This window comes from Theropithecus gelada, chromosome 6, assembly GCF_003255815.1.
Source record: "Theropithecus gelada isolate Dixy chromosome 6, Tgel_1.0, whole genome shotgun sequence".
Lineage (NCBI taxonomy): Eukaryota > Metazoa > Chordata > Mammalia > Primates > Cercopithecidae > Theropithecus > Theropithecus gelada.
Window position 1 is genome coordinate 63,374,900 of NC_037673.1, and position 17,561 is coordinate 63,392,460.

The 17,561-nt window shown below is 39.3% G+C and overlaps 1 protein-coding gene across 8 annotated transcripts in view; it reads left to right on the forward strand.

Moving 5' to 3' along the window:
* Positions 1-10,780: 10,780 nt before the first annotated feature.
* The window catches only part of SREK1 (splicing regulatory glutamic acid and lysine rich protein 1), a 37,833-nt gene continuing 31,052 nt past the window's right edge, over positions 10,781-17,561 (forward strand). For 7 of the 8 annotated variants that reach the window (XM_025388428.1, XM_025388430.1, XM_025388431.1 and 4 more), the window contains exon 1: positions 10,781-11,462. Coding sequence is in view for 3 of the 8 variants with exons in the window: in XM_025388425.1 (XP_025244210.1) it covers positions 11,302-11,462 (161 nt within the window). In the remaining 5 variants the exon portion in view is untranslated. Of the gene's footprint in view, positions 12,111-17,561 lie in introns of all 8 variants that reach the window. The other variant, XM_025388429.1, reaches the window with a different exon arrangement.

A 17,561-nucleotide genomic window follows, 5' to 3' on the forward strand; every position in this document is an offset into this window, starting at 1 on the left:
AATGCCCCCTTTAAATTCCCTTTTAAGTTGTCCATAATGTTCCTTTTAAAGTCCAGTGGCAGGGACTTCTGGCCATGGTGAGGTAAAGAGGTTGGCAAATGCTCTCCTAACAAACAACTGGATGAAATGGTCAGAACCAGACATTCAAGCGCTCTGGAAAATTGACTAAAGGCAGACAAATTGAGAAGTGCTTATTCCTGAAACACTGTTAAACCTCAGGTGCGAGCAGCGGGAGTCTGTGGGGTTCTTGCCTGGGGCTACTCCCATTTTCATCCCACTCCATGCTCCAGTGGCATGGAGGTTCCAGCAGGGTGGGACTGACTGTGGAGGGTGGCAGCTTCACTGCCAAAGGAGGTTGACTTGATTTGGAGCAAAGGGCAGAAAACACCACTTAATAGTGTAGTTAATAAAAGTAGCAAACCTGATAAGAAGTGAAAGGGATAGGTCCACAATTCTACAAATCTTAGTTTCTGGTTCTGGTTGGGATGAGTAGGAGACCCACAGACTAGCGAGAAATAGAATAGTGATATATTCTGGCAATAAGAGAGCCAAGAGAGACTGGACAAGCTCTCCACACCACACATCTCTGGCTGACTGTGGACTGCATGCATGTACAGGGAGACCTGAGAGGGCCTAGTAAGAATTAAGACCTGGGACAGACTTCAAAACTGCCTGAATTTGAATGTACTCATAAACTCACATATAAACCCATTGATAGGGGCTGGAAACCCTATTGGCTTTAGGAATTTTGGTACAGCCTCAGACTGATCAGTGGCTGACTGCCAGGTTATGTGAGGGACAACACCTAGGAAGCAAGTTAAAACATAAGAGAAATATTTTTAAAAAAACATAGCAGGGACATTAATGGCCACACACCGCAGGGGAGGCAGGTTCGGTTATCAGTCTACTGCCTCTTGGCTTCAAATTCACCCTCGAATGTCAGCTCTGTGAGAATGAATCTGAGTACTTTAAATATCTTTCCTTTGCCAGATGGCAAAATGTCAAAATTTGTCAGTAGAAGGCGCTGGAGAATCATTACAACAGGAAAGGATTTTCCTTCCTGGTTGTGGTGTCTTTCACTGGGCAGCTCTGGTAGAATGCATGGTTTCACCAGAATACAGCCCCTGTAGTGTACACGCTTGCCTATCACCACTCTTCTGTAGCGTGGGCAGCTTCTCTAGTGCTGGGATACTGCACAGAATGTCATACAAAGATATAAAAGTCTTGAGCAACATTGTCAACCTGAGGTACATTTAAAAACACTCCACCCAACGGCATAATAGACATTCTTTTCTAGTGCACACAGAACAGTCTTCAGAATAGAACATATGCTAGGCTGTAACACAAATCTCAATGAATTTCAAAGAACTGAAATTATACATAGTATGTTTTCTAACCAACACAAATTATAAATCAATAACAAAAAGAAATTTGGAGCTGTATCATAGGCTTCTGGTGAGACTTCTACTTCTAAGCAGTTTTGCCCAACACTATGAGAAATAAATGAAGTATTTCTCACAGTGGTTAGAGGAAAATACATACCTTAAGTGACAATATCGGAAAACAAAAAGTCTCAAGGTAAGTTCTACCTTAAAGTAGAAAAAAAGAGCAAATTAAATCCAAAGCAAGCAGAACTAAAGAAATAATAAAATCAGGCTGGGCGCAGTGGCTCATGCCCGTAATCCCAGCACTTTGGGAGGCCAAGGCAGGCAGATCACCTGAGGTCAGGAGTTCGAGACCAGCCTGGCCAACATGGTGAAACACTGTATCTGCTAAAAATACAAAAATTAGCTGGGCATGGTGGCAGGCTCCTGTAATCCCAGCTACTCGGGAGGCTGAGGTACGAGAATCGCTTGAATATGGGAGGCGGAGGCTGCAGTGAGCTGAGATTGTGTACTGCAGCCTGGGTGACAGGGCAAGACTCCGTCTCAAAAAAATAAATAAATAAATAAGATCAGAGTTAAAATCAATGAAATAGAAACAAAAAAAAAATAGAGAAAATCAATGACATTCGAAGTCACTTATTTGAAAAGATCAACACATTTGATAAATCTTTATCTAGATCAACCAAAGAAAAAAATAACCACAAATTATCAATATTAAGATTGAAAGAAACTTTGGGAGTCCACGGTGGGAAGATCATTTGAAGTCAAGAGTTCAAGACTAGCCTGGGCAGCATAGTGAGACCCTGTTTCTACAAACAATTTTACAAATGAGTTGGGCATGGTGGAACACCCCTGTAGTCCCAGCTACTCAGGAGGCTGAGGTGGAAAGATATCTTGAGCCTAGGAGTTCAAGGCTGCAGTGAGCTATGATCATGCCACAGTTCTCCAGCCTAGGCAACAGCAAGACCTGTCTCAAAAAAAATAAAAAATTGAAAGAGGGAACATCACTACTGACATTACAGAAATTGAAAGGATAATAAGGCATTTTAACACTTTTTTGCCAACATATTACAAATTGCATATTTACATATAAATTATATACTTGCAACATATAAAGATTACATATCATAATCACGTGGACTTTATCCTAGAAATATCATATAATCATGTCAGTAGATGCAGAAAAAGCATTTTAAAAATCCAGGATTAATTTATGATGAAAACCCTCGATAACCTAGGAATATAAGGGCATTTCCTTACCTATTAAATGGTGTCTTAAAAACTACAACATCAGTGAAATGTAGAGCTAGACTCATACTTAATGGTGAATCACTGATTGTTTTCCCCAAGGATTGGAAATAAGACAAGGATGTCTGTTTTTATCACTTCTATTCAACATTGTACTGAAGGTTCTAGTCAATGCAATGAGAAAAGAAAAAATAAAGGCATACACATTAGAAGGAAAGAAAGAAAATTTTTCCTGTTGATAGACAATGTGATCCTATATGTAGAAAATCCAAAAGAATCAACAAAAAAGCTACCAGAACTAGTTTAACAAGGTCTCAGGACAAAAGGATGGGGTACTGCTATAAAGATACCCAAAAATGTGGAAGCAACTTTGGAACTGCGTAACAGGCAGAATTTGGAACAGTTTGGGGGGCTCAGAAGACAGGAAAGATGTGGGAAAGTTTGGAATTTCCTAGAGACTTGTTGAATGGTTTTGACCAAAATGCTGCCAGTGTCTTTGCTAAATCTTTACAGTAACTTCCTCATCTTCATCTGAGATCACCTCAGCCTGGACTTCATTGTTCACATCACTAACAGCATTTTGGTCAAAACCATTCAACAAGTCTCTAGGAAGTTCCAAATTCCCACACCTTCCTATCTTCTTCTGAGGCCTCCAAACTGTTCCAACCTCTGCCTGTTACCCAGTTTCAAAGTTGCTTCCACATTTTTAGGTATCTCTATAGCAGTGCCCCCCTCCCAGTGGTACCAATTTACTGTATTAGTCCGTTCTCACACTGCTACAAAGAACTGCCCGAGACTGGGTAATTTATTTATAACAAAAAAAAGAGGTTTAATTGACTCACAGTTCTGCACGACTGGGGAGGCCTCAAGAAACTTACAATCATGGCAGAAGGGGAAGCAGGCACCTTCTTCACAAGATGGCAGGATACAGCGTGTGCACGAACGAGGAAGTGCCACACTTTAAAACCATCAGCTCTCGTGAGAACTCACTATCATGAGAATAGCATGTGGGAAACCACCTCCATGATCCAATTATCTCTCACGTGGTCCCTCCCCTGACATGTGGGGATTACAATTTGAGATGAGATTTGGATGGGGACACAAAGCCAAACCATATCAAAGATCAGTATACAAAAATAATTGTAGGTTTCTATATACTAACAAACAGTCCAAAAATAAAATTAAAAAACAATTCCTTTCCCAATAGCATCAAAAAGAATGCTTTTGGAATAAATTTAACAAAGAAGTGCAAAACCAGTAGAACACAATACTGAAAGAAAACCTAACTAAACAGACATTCCATATTCACAGACAGGAAGCCTCAGTATTGTCAAATGACAATTATTCCTAAATTGACCTATGAATTCAGTGCAATCCTTATCACAATCCTGGTGGAGTTTCTTAGGAAATGGACAAGCAGATCCAGAAAGTGAAAAGAACCCAATAGCTAAAACAATTGGAAAAGTAGAATAAATCTGCATAGCTTATACTACCCAATTCTAAAACTAACAGAACTACAGTAAGTAAGACAGTGTATCAAAGAGAGTCCAGAAATAAATCTTTCAACATATGGTCAATTGAATTTTGACAAAGGCGCCAAACAATTTAATGGGGGAATGTATAGTCTTTTCAATGAATGGTGCTAGAACAATTTGATACCATATGAAGGAAAAAAATATATAGATCCAGACACAAAATACACAAAATATAATCAAGAAGGGATCAAAGACCTAAATATAAGAGCTAAAACTATAAAATTTCTGGAAGAAAACACAGGATAAAATCTTTGTGACCTCAGATTAAACAAACATTGCTTAGTTGTGACACTAAAAACATAATACACAAAATAAAACATTGATAATTTGAACTTAATCAAAATAAAAACCTTTTACTCTTTAAAAGATATCATTAAAAAATGAAAATAAAAGTTACAGATTGGGCAGAAATATTTGCAAGTCATATGTCCAGATTTGCAACTAGAATTACAAAGATTAGAATTACAACTAGAATTGCAAAAATTACAGATTTGCAACTAGAATTACAAAGAGCTCTTACAACTGTATAACAAAAGATAAATGTCTCAATTTGAAAATGACAAAACATTTGAATATTTGAATAGACATTTCATCAGAGAAGAGATATGAATGGACAACAGGTATACGAAAAGTTGCTGAACATTATTAGCCATTAGGGAAATGCAAATGAAAACCACAATGAGATACCATTACATACCCACTAGGATGGCTATAATCAAAAAGGATGATTATACTAAGTGTTGGTAAGGATATGGAACAAACGTAATGCTCTCACATCACTGGTGGGAATGTAAAATGGTACAGCCTCATTGGAAAACAGTTTGGCAGTTTCTTAAAAAGTTAAACCTAGGCCAGGGGTGGTGGCAGGTGTCTGTGGTCCCAGCTACTAGGTGGCTTAAGCCTGGGAGGTCAAGGCTGCAGTGAGTCATGATTGAGCCACTGCACTTATCTAGCCTGGGTGACAGAGGGAGACCCTGTCTCAAAAAAAAAAAAAAAAAAAAAAAAAAAGTTAAACTTACCATAAGACTCAGAAATTCCCCTCATAAATATCTACCCAAGAGAAACAAGGCTTGTATGTGAATGTTTGCAATGGTATTATTCATATAGCTCAAAACTGGAAAAAATCCAAATGTCCACCAACTGATGAATAAAACCCAAAATGTTGAATATTCAACAATGGATTGCTATTCAGCAACAAAAATTAATGAACTACTGATACATGCTCCAACATGAATGAACCTCAAAAACATTATGCTTAATGGTAGAAGCTAGACATTAAAGACTATATATTGTATAATTCCATTTATACACACTTTCCAGTGAGGCAAATGTATAGATAGAGGCAAATGTATGGATAGAGACAAAAAGCCTATCAGTGCTTGCAGGAGCTGGGTGTTACTGGAGTTGATTTACCTTATCAACAACACACTTGAGGTGGTCTATGAATGTCTGCTGCCAAAGTTCTTAGAGGTTCCCTGGTCACCTCCTTTTCTAACATTTGTGCAATTCTTCTTGCAAATCTTTTAGGTACTTTAGTCTTGTAATATATTTTGTTTTCTTTTGCATAGTCAAAGTCTGTTAAGGTTTCTAAACATGCCTTAGTCACATCCCAAATCAAGATTTGGTTGTGCAATTATTTCTTCCATGCCATGAAATACCCTTGCCATCATTGTGTACACTTTTTTTCGGTTTAAGTTAGAGTCATTTCTTTAGTAGTAAAAAGTAATGCCAATGATAAGGTTCCAGAACTAGCCCACTAGAGACATCACAGATTGAGAGTTCTGGATCCTGAAAGGCAAAGGTCATGTGGTTTAGCACTGAAGAGTTTCTGCTTCAGTTTTGGAAGAGTACTACTCCAAAATACATTACACCTGTGCATGCACACACACACATGCACACTTATGTATGCACAGTTCTCACTCTTTTTCTGATTATTTCTAGTACGACTTATTTAGCTTTCTTCCTAAGAATATAATCAGCACTCCTCTTTCAAACATAAGACTACTTACAGATCTTTCCTTACCTGAAATTACTGTTAAATTATTCCCTACTATTAGAATTTCCTTTCAGATTCCATAGAGTAGATTCATAGCAGATCCCACTCATTCAAAACCAAAACAAGAAGACTAACAGTCATCAAAGCCTCTTCTTGTACGTACAACCCACCCTTATCTTACATACTTTCCTAGCTCTAGCATTCTCTTCCTGTCCCTGTACACCCAAGAACTGCTCTCTCCAAAGTCACCTCCTGGTTCTCAGTCTGGTAAGTACCTAAAATCTGTAATGTATATCTTTCTCGTGTTTTTTTTTTCTGTTGCTTCATTTACTGGGGTTTAGTTTTTTGAATTTTTGGTTTCTGGTTGGCTCTTATGGGCCTGAGCCTCCTTGTGAGGAGCTCTTTTTATTTTTTTTCACTGAAACTTTGCCATTACTGGTCCTATGATGTTGTTTTTGAAGGTGTTAGGTCAGCATGCAGATGAAATCAAGAGGCCTGGAGATAAAGAAACAGGCGAAAACTGGAGCCATGTGAATGATTACAGAGTTTGGAAGCAGAACATGGCATGGAGGTTGGAATTTTAAAATGTATCTCAGAAGTCCATGGTAGGATAGTCACATTGGCCAGAGTGGCAGAGCTGGGATAGGCCCAGGGTTGGTAACTTTCCCTGAGCGATTTATAGAGGGATACTGTTACCTCTTCTTCTCCACACATGTTCATGTCGCTTTTGTCTCAGTAGTCACAGTGTATCTACCAGTGGGCATATTTTTTCCCTAATCTTGTCATCTTTGCAGAATTTGACACTTTTCACCATTCTTTCCACCCCATTTCTCACTTTTTCCATATTAAAATGTTTTCTTCCTGGCCAGACATGGTGGTTCATGCCTGGAATCTCAATACTTTGGGAGGCTGAGGTGGGAGGATCACTTCAGCCCAAGAGTTTGAAACCAGCCTGGGCAGCATAGTGAGACCTCATCTCTATAACAACAACAGCAATACCCCCCTCCCCCAAACCAAAAACTTTTTCTTCCCTTACATTTTGTGACTATCCTCCCTCCCAGTTTTTCTTGTGGCTTGATTTTTTTTTTTTTTTTTTGGCTGTTTGTTGTATTTGTCTGTTTAATGTTGTCCACAGCACTTTTCCTGCTACAAACGTTCCCGGCATATCTGTATCTCATCTCAATCTTAAGTCAAGTGCTATATCTTAGTTCTAGACATCTTTCCTAAATTTCATTTCAGAATGTTGTCCATAATGGATCTCAATATTTTCTGCTCTTTCCTCCCACAGCTGCTCTTCCTTCATATTTTTGGACCTAAATTATGCACTGTTTACTTAATCCTCCAAGACATAAATCTAAACTCCTCCTTCTGCTTTACTGTCAAGAGTAGATTAAGTCCAATAAGAATACTGCTTTTACAGCCGGGCGCGGTGGCTCAAGCCTGTAATCCCAGCACTTTGGGAGGCTGAGACGGGCGGATCACAAGGTCAGGAGATCGAGACTATCCTGGCTAACACGGTGAAACCCCGTCTCTACTAAAAAATAGAAAAAACTAGCCGAGCGAGGTGGCGGGCGCCTGTAGTCCCAGCTACTCCGGAGGCTGAGGCAGGAGAATGGCGGGAACCCGGGAGGCGGAGCTTGCAGTGAGCTGAGATCCGGCCACTGCACTCCAGCCTGGGCGACAGAGCCAGACTCAGTCTCAAAAAAAAAAAAAAAAAGAATACTGCTTTTACAACCTTCTAAACCAGTGGTTCTCAACATGGGGTTTGCAGACCACAAGAAGGAGCTCACCTGGGAACTTGTTAGAAATTTAAAATTTTAGGCCCCACTCCAGACTTAATGAACTAGTAACTCTGGAGATGGGGCCAGCAATTTGTTGTAACATGCTGACGTGCTGATTCTGATGCACACTGAAGTCTGAGAACTGTTCAAAACTAGTTGTTAATCTGAGAGATCTATGGTTGGACTTCAGGAGGATCAGAAAGCATCAGTAACTGTAGCTAAAACTGAGTGTATGCCCATATATATTTTTCTCAGTGGAGAGCTTTTATTCCTTTTGTCTTCAAATGAGTTCAATGATCCTCAAATTTGGGGCTGTTCCTTGCTTCCCATCACTACTACCTCTTACCTTTGTTCAAGACCTCATTATAGCTTATTCAGATTATTGCAATAACCTACTCAGCTTCTTTGCCTCTAGTCTGCACCCTTTCCAATGTATCTCCAGGTTGCAGTGACAGTCATCTCTTTCCTTCCTTCCTTCCTTTTTTGAGGCAGGGTCTTACTCTATCACTCAGGCTGGAGTGCAGTGGCACAATCACAACTCATTTTTCACTGTAGCCTCAAACCACCAGGCTCAAGCAATCCTCCCACCTCAGCCTCCCCAGTAGCTGGGACTGCAAGCATGCACCACCATGCCTGGCTGATTTTTTGCTGTTATTGTTTGTTTGGTAGGGACGGGGTCTTTCCTTGTTGCCTAGGCTGGTCTCAAACTCCTGGGCTCAAGCAATTCTCCTGCAGTAGTCTCCCCAAATCCTGGGATTACAGGCATATGCCACCGCGCATGGCCAATCATTTTAGAACGTGAATCTGATCACGGTCATTCTTCAGCTCCAAGGTCTTCCTGCTTATGATAAAGCAACCTCTACCACGACAAATAATATCCTTCATACAGGCTTATTCCTGTGCACGCATCTCTAGTCATTCTCAGCCCAGCAATAATAGACTTAGAATCTTCTGGACCTCACTCGAGCTCTCTTTTACCTCCCTGCCTTTGTATATTGTACATGCTCCGTCTGGAATGCTCTTTACTGCTCCTCCTTCCCTCCCTGCTTGGGTAATTCCTATTTGTTCAATATTCAGCTCAAGCAATATTTCTTCTGGGGTCTTCCATTAGAACTCAGTTTAAGAGGCCCTCCTGTGTGCTTTGAATCCCCCCACGCTTATCCCTATGGTAATAATAATTCTCAAACATTTTGATCTTAGGGTCCCTTTACATTCTTAAAAATTATTAAGGACTCTAAAATGCTTTTATTACTATCCATATTAGAAATTAAACCTGAGAAATTTGGTACTTTGAGATTCATTTAAAAATAATTATAAGCCCATTTTGTTAATATAAATAATGCATTTTTTTCCTTAGAAACTGAGACCTAAGGCAAAAATGATGCTTTTTTATGATAAAATATTTTCCCAAAACATTGGTGAGAAGAGTGGCATTGTTTTACATTTTTCAAACCTTTTTAATGTCTGGTTTAATAGAAGACAGCTGAATTCTCCTATGTATGTATTCTTTATTTTTTTAAACTTTTATTGTAGATCCAGGGTTACATGTGAAGGTTTGTTACATAGGTAAATTCATGTCATGGGATTTGTTGTACCGATTATTTCATCATCCAGGTATTAAGCCCAGGGCTCAATAACTTTCTGCTCCTCTCCCTCCTCCCACCCTCCACCCTCAAGTAGACCAGTGTCTGACGTTTCCTTCTTTGTGATCGTGAGTTTTTTGTGTATTCAATCTGTTGTGATATGTTTTGGTTGAAATATATGGGGGAAATCTGATCTCATGAAGATAAGGTGTTGGAAAAAGGAAAACTATTTTATAGCCTTTCCAAGTAGTTCTAGATATTATTCTTTGATACTGTACCAAACTTACATGTGGTAGTTTCTTAGCCTGCATTGCAGTGTGGACTGAATCTGAAACCACTTCAATTAAGTACTGAAATCCAACAGTCTATCTTGCACATACCAGAATCTTTTTGCCTTTGTAACGGCACCCACTGGCCATTTGAAAAATAGGTGTCCACTAAGTTGTAAAAATCACAAAAATGTTGACATATTTCATTATATAATGTCAAAAATAAATTGTTAATATCATGCTTCTCTTACTAGAAAAGTCTCTAAGTACTGGAAAGCTGTCAAGCTTAAGTTGGTGGATACAAGTGTAACAAAATTTGTATTTTCCCGTGAAAATTCAGAGCTACACTAGTGCTTTTTCCGGAGACAACCATTTCACTTGGGCATGTAGCGGCAGTAGTTTCCATTTTTTCACACATATTCTTTAAAAGATGTGTATGCAAGGATGGATTTGAAAATATATATATAATTTTTAGTTCTTTATGAAGGACATTTTTAAAGTGAAACTAGCATATTGTAAAACCTGAAATGTATGATGTGAAGAATACAAAATGCAACTACCAGTACAGACTGGCGCCACTGCCTTGATTGCTGTTAAGGTGTCAGCAGTTTAATCTTTCACGTTACTAGTGCAAATGTCAACAAAGTGAAAAAGGTCAACAAACTCTTAATATTATTATGAAAATCGTTTTGACCTTGCCAACCCACTGAAAAAGTCTCGGTACCCTTAGGGATCTGCGGAGGGCATTTTGGGAGCAGCTGCCCTGGACTCACTACTGTTGTCTCTCATCAGGTTGCAAGTTCTATGTGAACTGTCTGTAACTGTCTGTTACGTGCCCTTGCCTCATAGTGCCTGGGACACAGCACTCAATAAACATCAATACCTGTGGAAAGAGCGAGTAAATACAGGTTATAAACCTTCATCTTACTGCCTCTTTCCTTAATTCAACCTGAACCTACACATTTTGTAAAATTTTGTTTTTTTCACAATTAGGACGCTTGCCAATTTTTTTAAATAGTTGGAGTTGGGGTGCTGCCTGTATGTGATAAGGATGCCCTATAGTTTGGTCAAGTGTTTTTCTGTGTCACCCAAGAGTCATTCCTCCTTTACAGTCCCGCACCAGGCCAGGCCGCTTGGTTTCCCAGTCCGAGACCGGAAGGAACCGGGTAGACAGGAGCACAAAATTCGCATCGACTTTCGGGGAAAACAAAAACACCGATAAACAAAACACTCGCGGAGAAACCAGCAGCAGCAACAGCCCCAGGCACCCAGGAGCAGGAAGCCGCAGCCCCGCGAGACCCGCCGGGTTGCCGGGGCGACGCTTCCGGCTGGCGCGCGCAGCCCCGGGAGCAGGGGAGTTGTGAAATGGGCGGCTAGATCTGCCCGGCGCTGTGAATTCGCCAGCGGGAGCGCGCTCGCGGCCGCGCGTTCTCCGCTTTCCCGGTTCCGTCGCTGACGCGTCGTAGACGTTGGGGAGCGGGAAGGCAGCGGCAGCGGGGTCGGGATGAACAGCGGCGGCGGCTTCGGTTTGGGCTTAGGCTTCGGCCTCACCCCCACGTCGGTGATTCAGGTGACGAATCTGTCGTCGGCGGTGACCAGTGAGCAGATGCGGACGCTTTTTTCCTTCCTAGGAGAAATCGAGGAGCTGCGGCTCTACCCCCCGGAGTAAGTGCTGGAGCTCGGCTGGGGGAGGGGCGCGGGCGCCATAGAGACCTCGGGAGCCGAGGCGTGGGGGAGAGCGCGGACGCGGGCGCGCGGTGCGTGTCACGTGATCGCCCGGGCTTACCTTGGTGCCCATATTTGATTACGGCACCGGGTTCCGCCGTCCGGGTCTCCTTACTAGTCGGATTTGGGGGGTTAACTACTGCACGGAGCCCTTACCAAGGATTTAGAATGGTTGCCCTTTCCGTGCCTCCGGGACTTGTGTTAGCTCATGGGTCTTCGAATTCCGTGCCCCCTCCTCCTCATTTCCCCCCGAACTTAAGATGGCCGCAGGTGGGCCCGGAACAGCCCTCATGGCAAACGCCTCATCGCGTTTTTGCACTCTGAAAATCGCGGAGACCGCGCGTGAGCCACTGCCCGGTTTTTAAGGCCTTGGTGTCAGGCCGTTTTGCTGACGAGAAAGCCTGCTGCTGATGACAAGATGGAACTGGGGCTGTATTTGTTTCCCAGGACGGTCACACAAAACTTAGCATCTTGATTTATCTAACCGAGCGCATCCATGTTCCCAAAGATATGTCTGTTCGCCGTTTTGGCAACAGATTAAATTTTCCTCCTGAAAGGTCACACTGTCCCAGAGCTTTCAGAAAAAGTGTCAGTCGGTGCAGGGTTATCCCTGCCGTATACATTTAAAATCCAGATCTTGGCTGGCATTCACGGGTCGCGGCCACTTCCCAGATGGTGTATTTTGGAATGGTAAAATTTCCCTCGTACGATATCTATTTAGAAAACTCGCAAGGGGTTTGCAGGTTGTTCACATTCTTGCACACATAAACATTTTTTTTTTGATAGTAGATCTTACAGTATTAAGATCCTCTGTTTTTTGTTCATTATATCAAAATCCTTTGAGGGAAGGGGTAATTGCCAAGATTTCTTTCTTTAAAAAAGAAATTGATTTATTTCCTAGTGATGCATTTAGACCTGTTTTTCTTTAGTTTTCTATCTTAGGTTATAACAGTGCTGCTGCATAGCTATGTAAAAGTTGTGTGGTTATTTTTTACTTTTTAAGTTTTTCTTATCTGCTTTTTGTTTTGGAATATTTCATCCATACAGAAAAGTTGAAAGAGTAATACATTGAACATCCATGTTCCCTTCACGAGCATTTTGTCTTTTTTTGGCTACAGTTGATTATTAAAATTTCCCCAGTTATTCTAATAATGCTTTTTTGTCTGTTTTTGATGTAGTATATAATTATACTGTCTCCCTTGAATATGCCAAGTAATCCATGTATTAATAGTTATCTCCTTTAATCTAGTACAGTCCCGTCACCTTTTAAAACATTTGAAAGTTGTGACATTGACATTTTGTTCTGTAGTTCATTTTGTCTTGTAAAATGACCCATAATCTGAGTTTATATAGATGAGATGTATAGAGATATGTGCGTATATATCTCTCTCTCTTTATATTTCTTCATGACGAGATTCAGGTAGTACATTTTTGACGAGAATACTGCATAAGTGCACGCACATACATTTTGATTGATTAACCATGGCATTATTGCTTTAATTAACTTTTGGAAATGCTTTCAGCCATCTCAATTTAAGCTCTCAGAACATTTCTTAATAATTGAGAATTATTTGGGGTGAGTGCCGTATCCTGCAGGCATTGGAATCAATCAGTAAAATATTTTGTACATGAACCTTTGTAAATCTTGCTTTCAAGGCTGTGGTAATAAGGTATCTCATAGGTAGAAGAAATATATTGCAGAATGTTATTCATTATCAACATAACATTTATTTGGTTGAAACCTGTGTTTGGGTGACAACACATTACCAGTTATTAACTGACAGTAATGGGCTACTTTTTTGAAATCAGGTGTTATTACTTGGAGTTTAAAAGTCAAAGAGAGTAAAAAGTACTTAAACATATGAAAGATTACGGTAGTGTGTGTCACAAACTGTAACACATAAAACAAAATTATTGCATACATGTAACGTATATAGGCCAGGCAAAATCCTTAACTAGTTTTTCCGTAAGTGCAATACTAGATCCCTCATTCATGTTTTAAAGCAATATTAACATGCTTTATTCACAGGTTTTCTGCTTCGTAATGAAGTTGTCATTGCCTGGTCCTTATATTAGAAGACGTGTTTGCAGATTTGGACCGAAATGGATAAAAATTGCAATAGTAGTAGTTGTATTGAAAATATATTGTTTTACAGTGTCACATAAATTATTTTATGACATCTTTAGAACCGAGTAGAAAATCGTTTTAAAATTGGAAATATATTCATATATTTATTTCCATATATGTATTTCCAAGTATATTGGAAATACAGTAATAGAATGTGAAAATAGTTTCTCATTTAAATTTTATGATTGAGCCAGGTGTGGTGGTGTGCACCTATAGTCCCAGCTACTCAGGAGGCTGTGGTGGGTGAAAGAATAGCTTGAGCCCACGGTTTGATTCCAACCTGAGTAACATATTGAGATCCCTATCTCTTAAAAACAAAAAATGACTTAAGTTGCTAATATGAAAATTCAGATTTTAAACTTAATTCTTTTGGCATGATGCAGTGGTTGAGTTTCATCTTTATATTTTAAACGTTAAGAATTTTTTAAGGTTAGGGAATTCTTGTGAACATTCACTGTAAGCATTAATTTTTATTTGCAATTTGTCATCCTTTTTTTTGTGCTGCCAGTTGATAAATATGTAGAATTACTATTAACTTTTTGTACGATAAATCAATCTCGCAGCTTGTGAAAACTTCCTTACACAAGTAAGAAATCCTTGTTGTTTTTTCGGTAAATTTTTCTTTGAGGTTTAATGTACCTACAGAGAAGTGCACAGATGGTAAGCGCAGATTGTGAATCTTTACAAAGTAGACATATACCTGTATAACCAGCACACAGGATTATCTGCACCCTGTAAGTTCCCCGTCACCCCCTTCAGATAACTAAACCCTGAAGGGTAAGCCTATCCTGATTTGTTACACTAGATATTTTTCCTGTGTTAATTTTTTTTGCTTGATTTCCTTCACTTCTCTGGTCTTCAAAAGTTCTAAGAAAGAATGGAAAAATCTGTCAACTACTTATTTAAGTTTATTTAGTTTAAAAAAAAAATAACCACTAAAACCACTTTATAGAAAATAGAGAAAAGGAAACAGCACTTGTGATCCCACCACTCTATCAAAGCTTCTTTCCATTTCCATGTATTTCCCTGCAGTCCTTTTCACATGCATTAATAAATATTGGACATATTACCTCATTGGTTTTAAAAATAATTGTATAGTGCTATCATTATGTAACATATGTAATATAGTGTAATCAAAGGAATCATACACTGTGATTTTAAACTTTTTTCACTTAATTTGTCATAAGCATTTTCCATATTGCTGTTTTATTTATAGTAATAATGTTTAGAGATTAGTAATTTCTGAGTGTATTGTGTGTTTTTGAAATTCTATTGTTGGATAGTTTGATTGCTTTTTTTGGTATTTCAGATTAGTGGATTTTAGCTAGAAACATTGGTAGGTGTGTATTTTTGATTGTCAACAATGATTGGAGGGCCTGTAGGCGTTTAGTGGGTAAATGTTAGCAATGCGTAAGTAGTCTTAAGCAGGAGGAATTGTGCTAATCCATAGGGCCACTGAAGCCCAGTGGAGAAACCGTGTTATAAATAATGCACCAACTAATATTTTTGTACATGATACTGTATGCTTTGCTCATGTTTTGGCGTATCTTTTTTGGTAGGTCCTCTGTCCTCTAAAGGATGTATATATTAATGTACTGATAAAATATTGGACATATTATTACCTCATTAGCTTTAAAAATATTGTATAGTGCTATTATTATGTTTAATAAAAGACAAAATAACCCATTAGGGCCAAGAAATTTAATTGATGCCCAAAAAGTTGGTTCTTTGGTTTCTGCGTTTACTACCCAGTGAGAAGTTTTAATTTTTTTTGAAAAATTGGTAAGATTTTGTATTTTAAAAAACCAAAACTTAAGTCAACAAATGAGATCAAACTAAAATCTGCTAAATTTGGGTACTGCTACTTTCTTTTTTAAAATTTATTTTTAAAATTTTATTTATTTATTTATTTAGTAAGTAGAGACAGGATTTCACCATGTTACGCAGGCTGGAGTCAAACTCCTGGGCTTAAGCAGTCTGCCTGCTTTGGCCTCCTAAAGTGCTGGGACGACAGATGTGAGCCACTGTGCCTGGCCTGCTTGTTTCTATAGATACATACATTTAGACCAAATGGAATATGTCACCCCCTTTTATTTGTTTTTTTCCCCCAAGGTCTTCCTCTGTTGCCCAGGCTGGTCTTGAACTCCTGGGCACAAGCAAGTACACATTTGTTTGATGAGCTGTCTGTATGTTGGCTTGCCACTCTAATAATTGTAGTTTATAATGGTCAAAATAAAATAGTGTTACCTTTCCTGAAAATTCCAAATATTTGTATTTTTATAAAGTAAATGTAAGTTGATCTTTATTCTATTTTAAGGAAGGTAATTGGAAATGAAAATTAAGAAAATTGGCTGGGTGCAGTGGTCCACGCCTGTAATCCCAGCACTTTGGGAAGCTGAGGCAGGCGGATCACAAGGTCAGGAGTTCAAGACCAGTCTGGCTAACATAGTGAAATCTCGTTTCTACTAAAAATACAAAAAATTAGCTGGGTGTGGTGGTGTGCACCTGTAATCCCAGCTACTTGGGAGGCAGCAGGAGAATCGCATGAACGTGGAAGGTGGAGGTTGCAGTGAGCCAAGGTCCCGCCATTGCACTCCAGCTTGGGCGGCAGTGTGAGACTCTGTCTCAAAACAAAAACAAACAAACAAAAAACATTGCTTAAATTAGTGGAGTAGCCATACCTAGTATCCATACTTCCATTATAATGCTGTTCAGAAGAGACCAACATTTTTTTAACCAGTTCCCAGGCTTGTGAAATGTTGGTGGCGTATCTTCACGTATAGTTACATTACAATCCAGACTCAGAGTGCATATTTCTGTGGATGTTTTAAATTTGAAATGAAGTAGATTTCAACTAGGGGTATTTGGAAATGTGGTTTTAGTTTTCAGTAGTTCTTTCTTACGTTTACATTCCTTTACCAAAGGATTGGTCAATTTAGGAATTGTTGCTTCAGTGATGACTGTCAGGCTCTTGAAGGTTTCAGAGGCAAAAGAGTTACTCTTGTTGGAATTGCTAGGGCTTTAGTAGGTTATTGTAATCATAGACTGCTTTCGGTTACAAAGGACAGAAACAGTGTTACCCAAGGTAGATCAAGAAGAGACATTATTATTAAAAAGAAAGATTTCACTACATTGAAAAATAAAGATTGTAGTACAGCCAGGCCTCATGGGAACTATGACTGGGAACTGAAAGGGTATCAGCAATCAAGATGACTGTTTGCTTCTTTCTCTCCAGTGTTTATTATCAATTCGGTTTATTTCTATCTACTCTATTTCTTTGCATACCTATTCTGTACTCATCATTTGGCTTACAGCTTACTGTAAATCACCTTCCAGCCCAATAGAGAGAACCTGATTGATTGATCTAGTGCATTTGGTTGAGCCTGACTTCCCAAATTATAGGTTGCTGGTCAGCCAGGGAAATGGGCCCTTGAGACTGGTGACTAATCACTTGTGGCTAGAGAAGCTTACAGGATCTGTTGAGGGTTTCACATAAGGAAACCATGCTAAGGCCTGCGCCGAAGCAATATAGAACGTCTTGGTAGCACATGTAGGAGGCTGTACCTAATGATTGTGGTATCTTAAGATGGTTTACCAGAAGACTTGGAAATTTGAGCCTTGAAGAATAGTGGAATTAGCATTCAAAATGGGAGTTAGGATACCATAACCAAATGGAACAGCATATATAAAGATCCTTATGTTTGTGATGTGTTGTTGAAACCACAGGTATAATTTTTGGTTATCATCATTTACATGATGAGGCAAGAACAGAATAGTACTTTAAGGAAATTTAATATGTGGAGTGACACAATGAAATTTAGTGTTTAGAAAGATCACTGTGGGAGTTTTTTGGAAGACCATTAATAAGGATTTGAGGTTGGGTGCTGTGTGATTTGTTAAGGGCTGTTTAG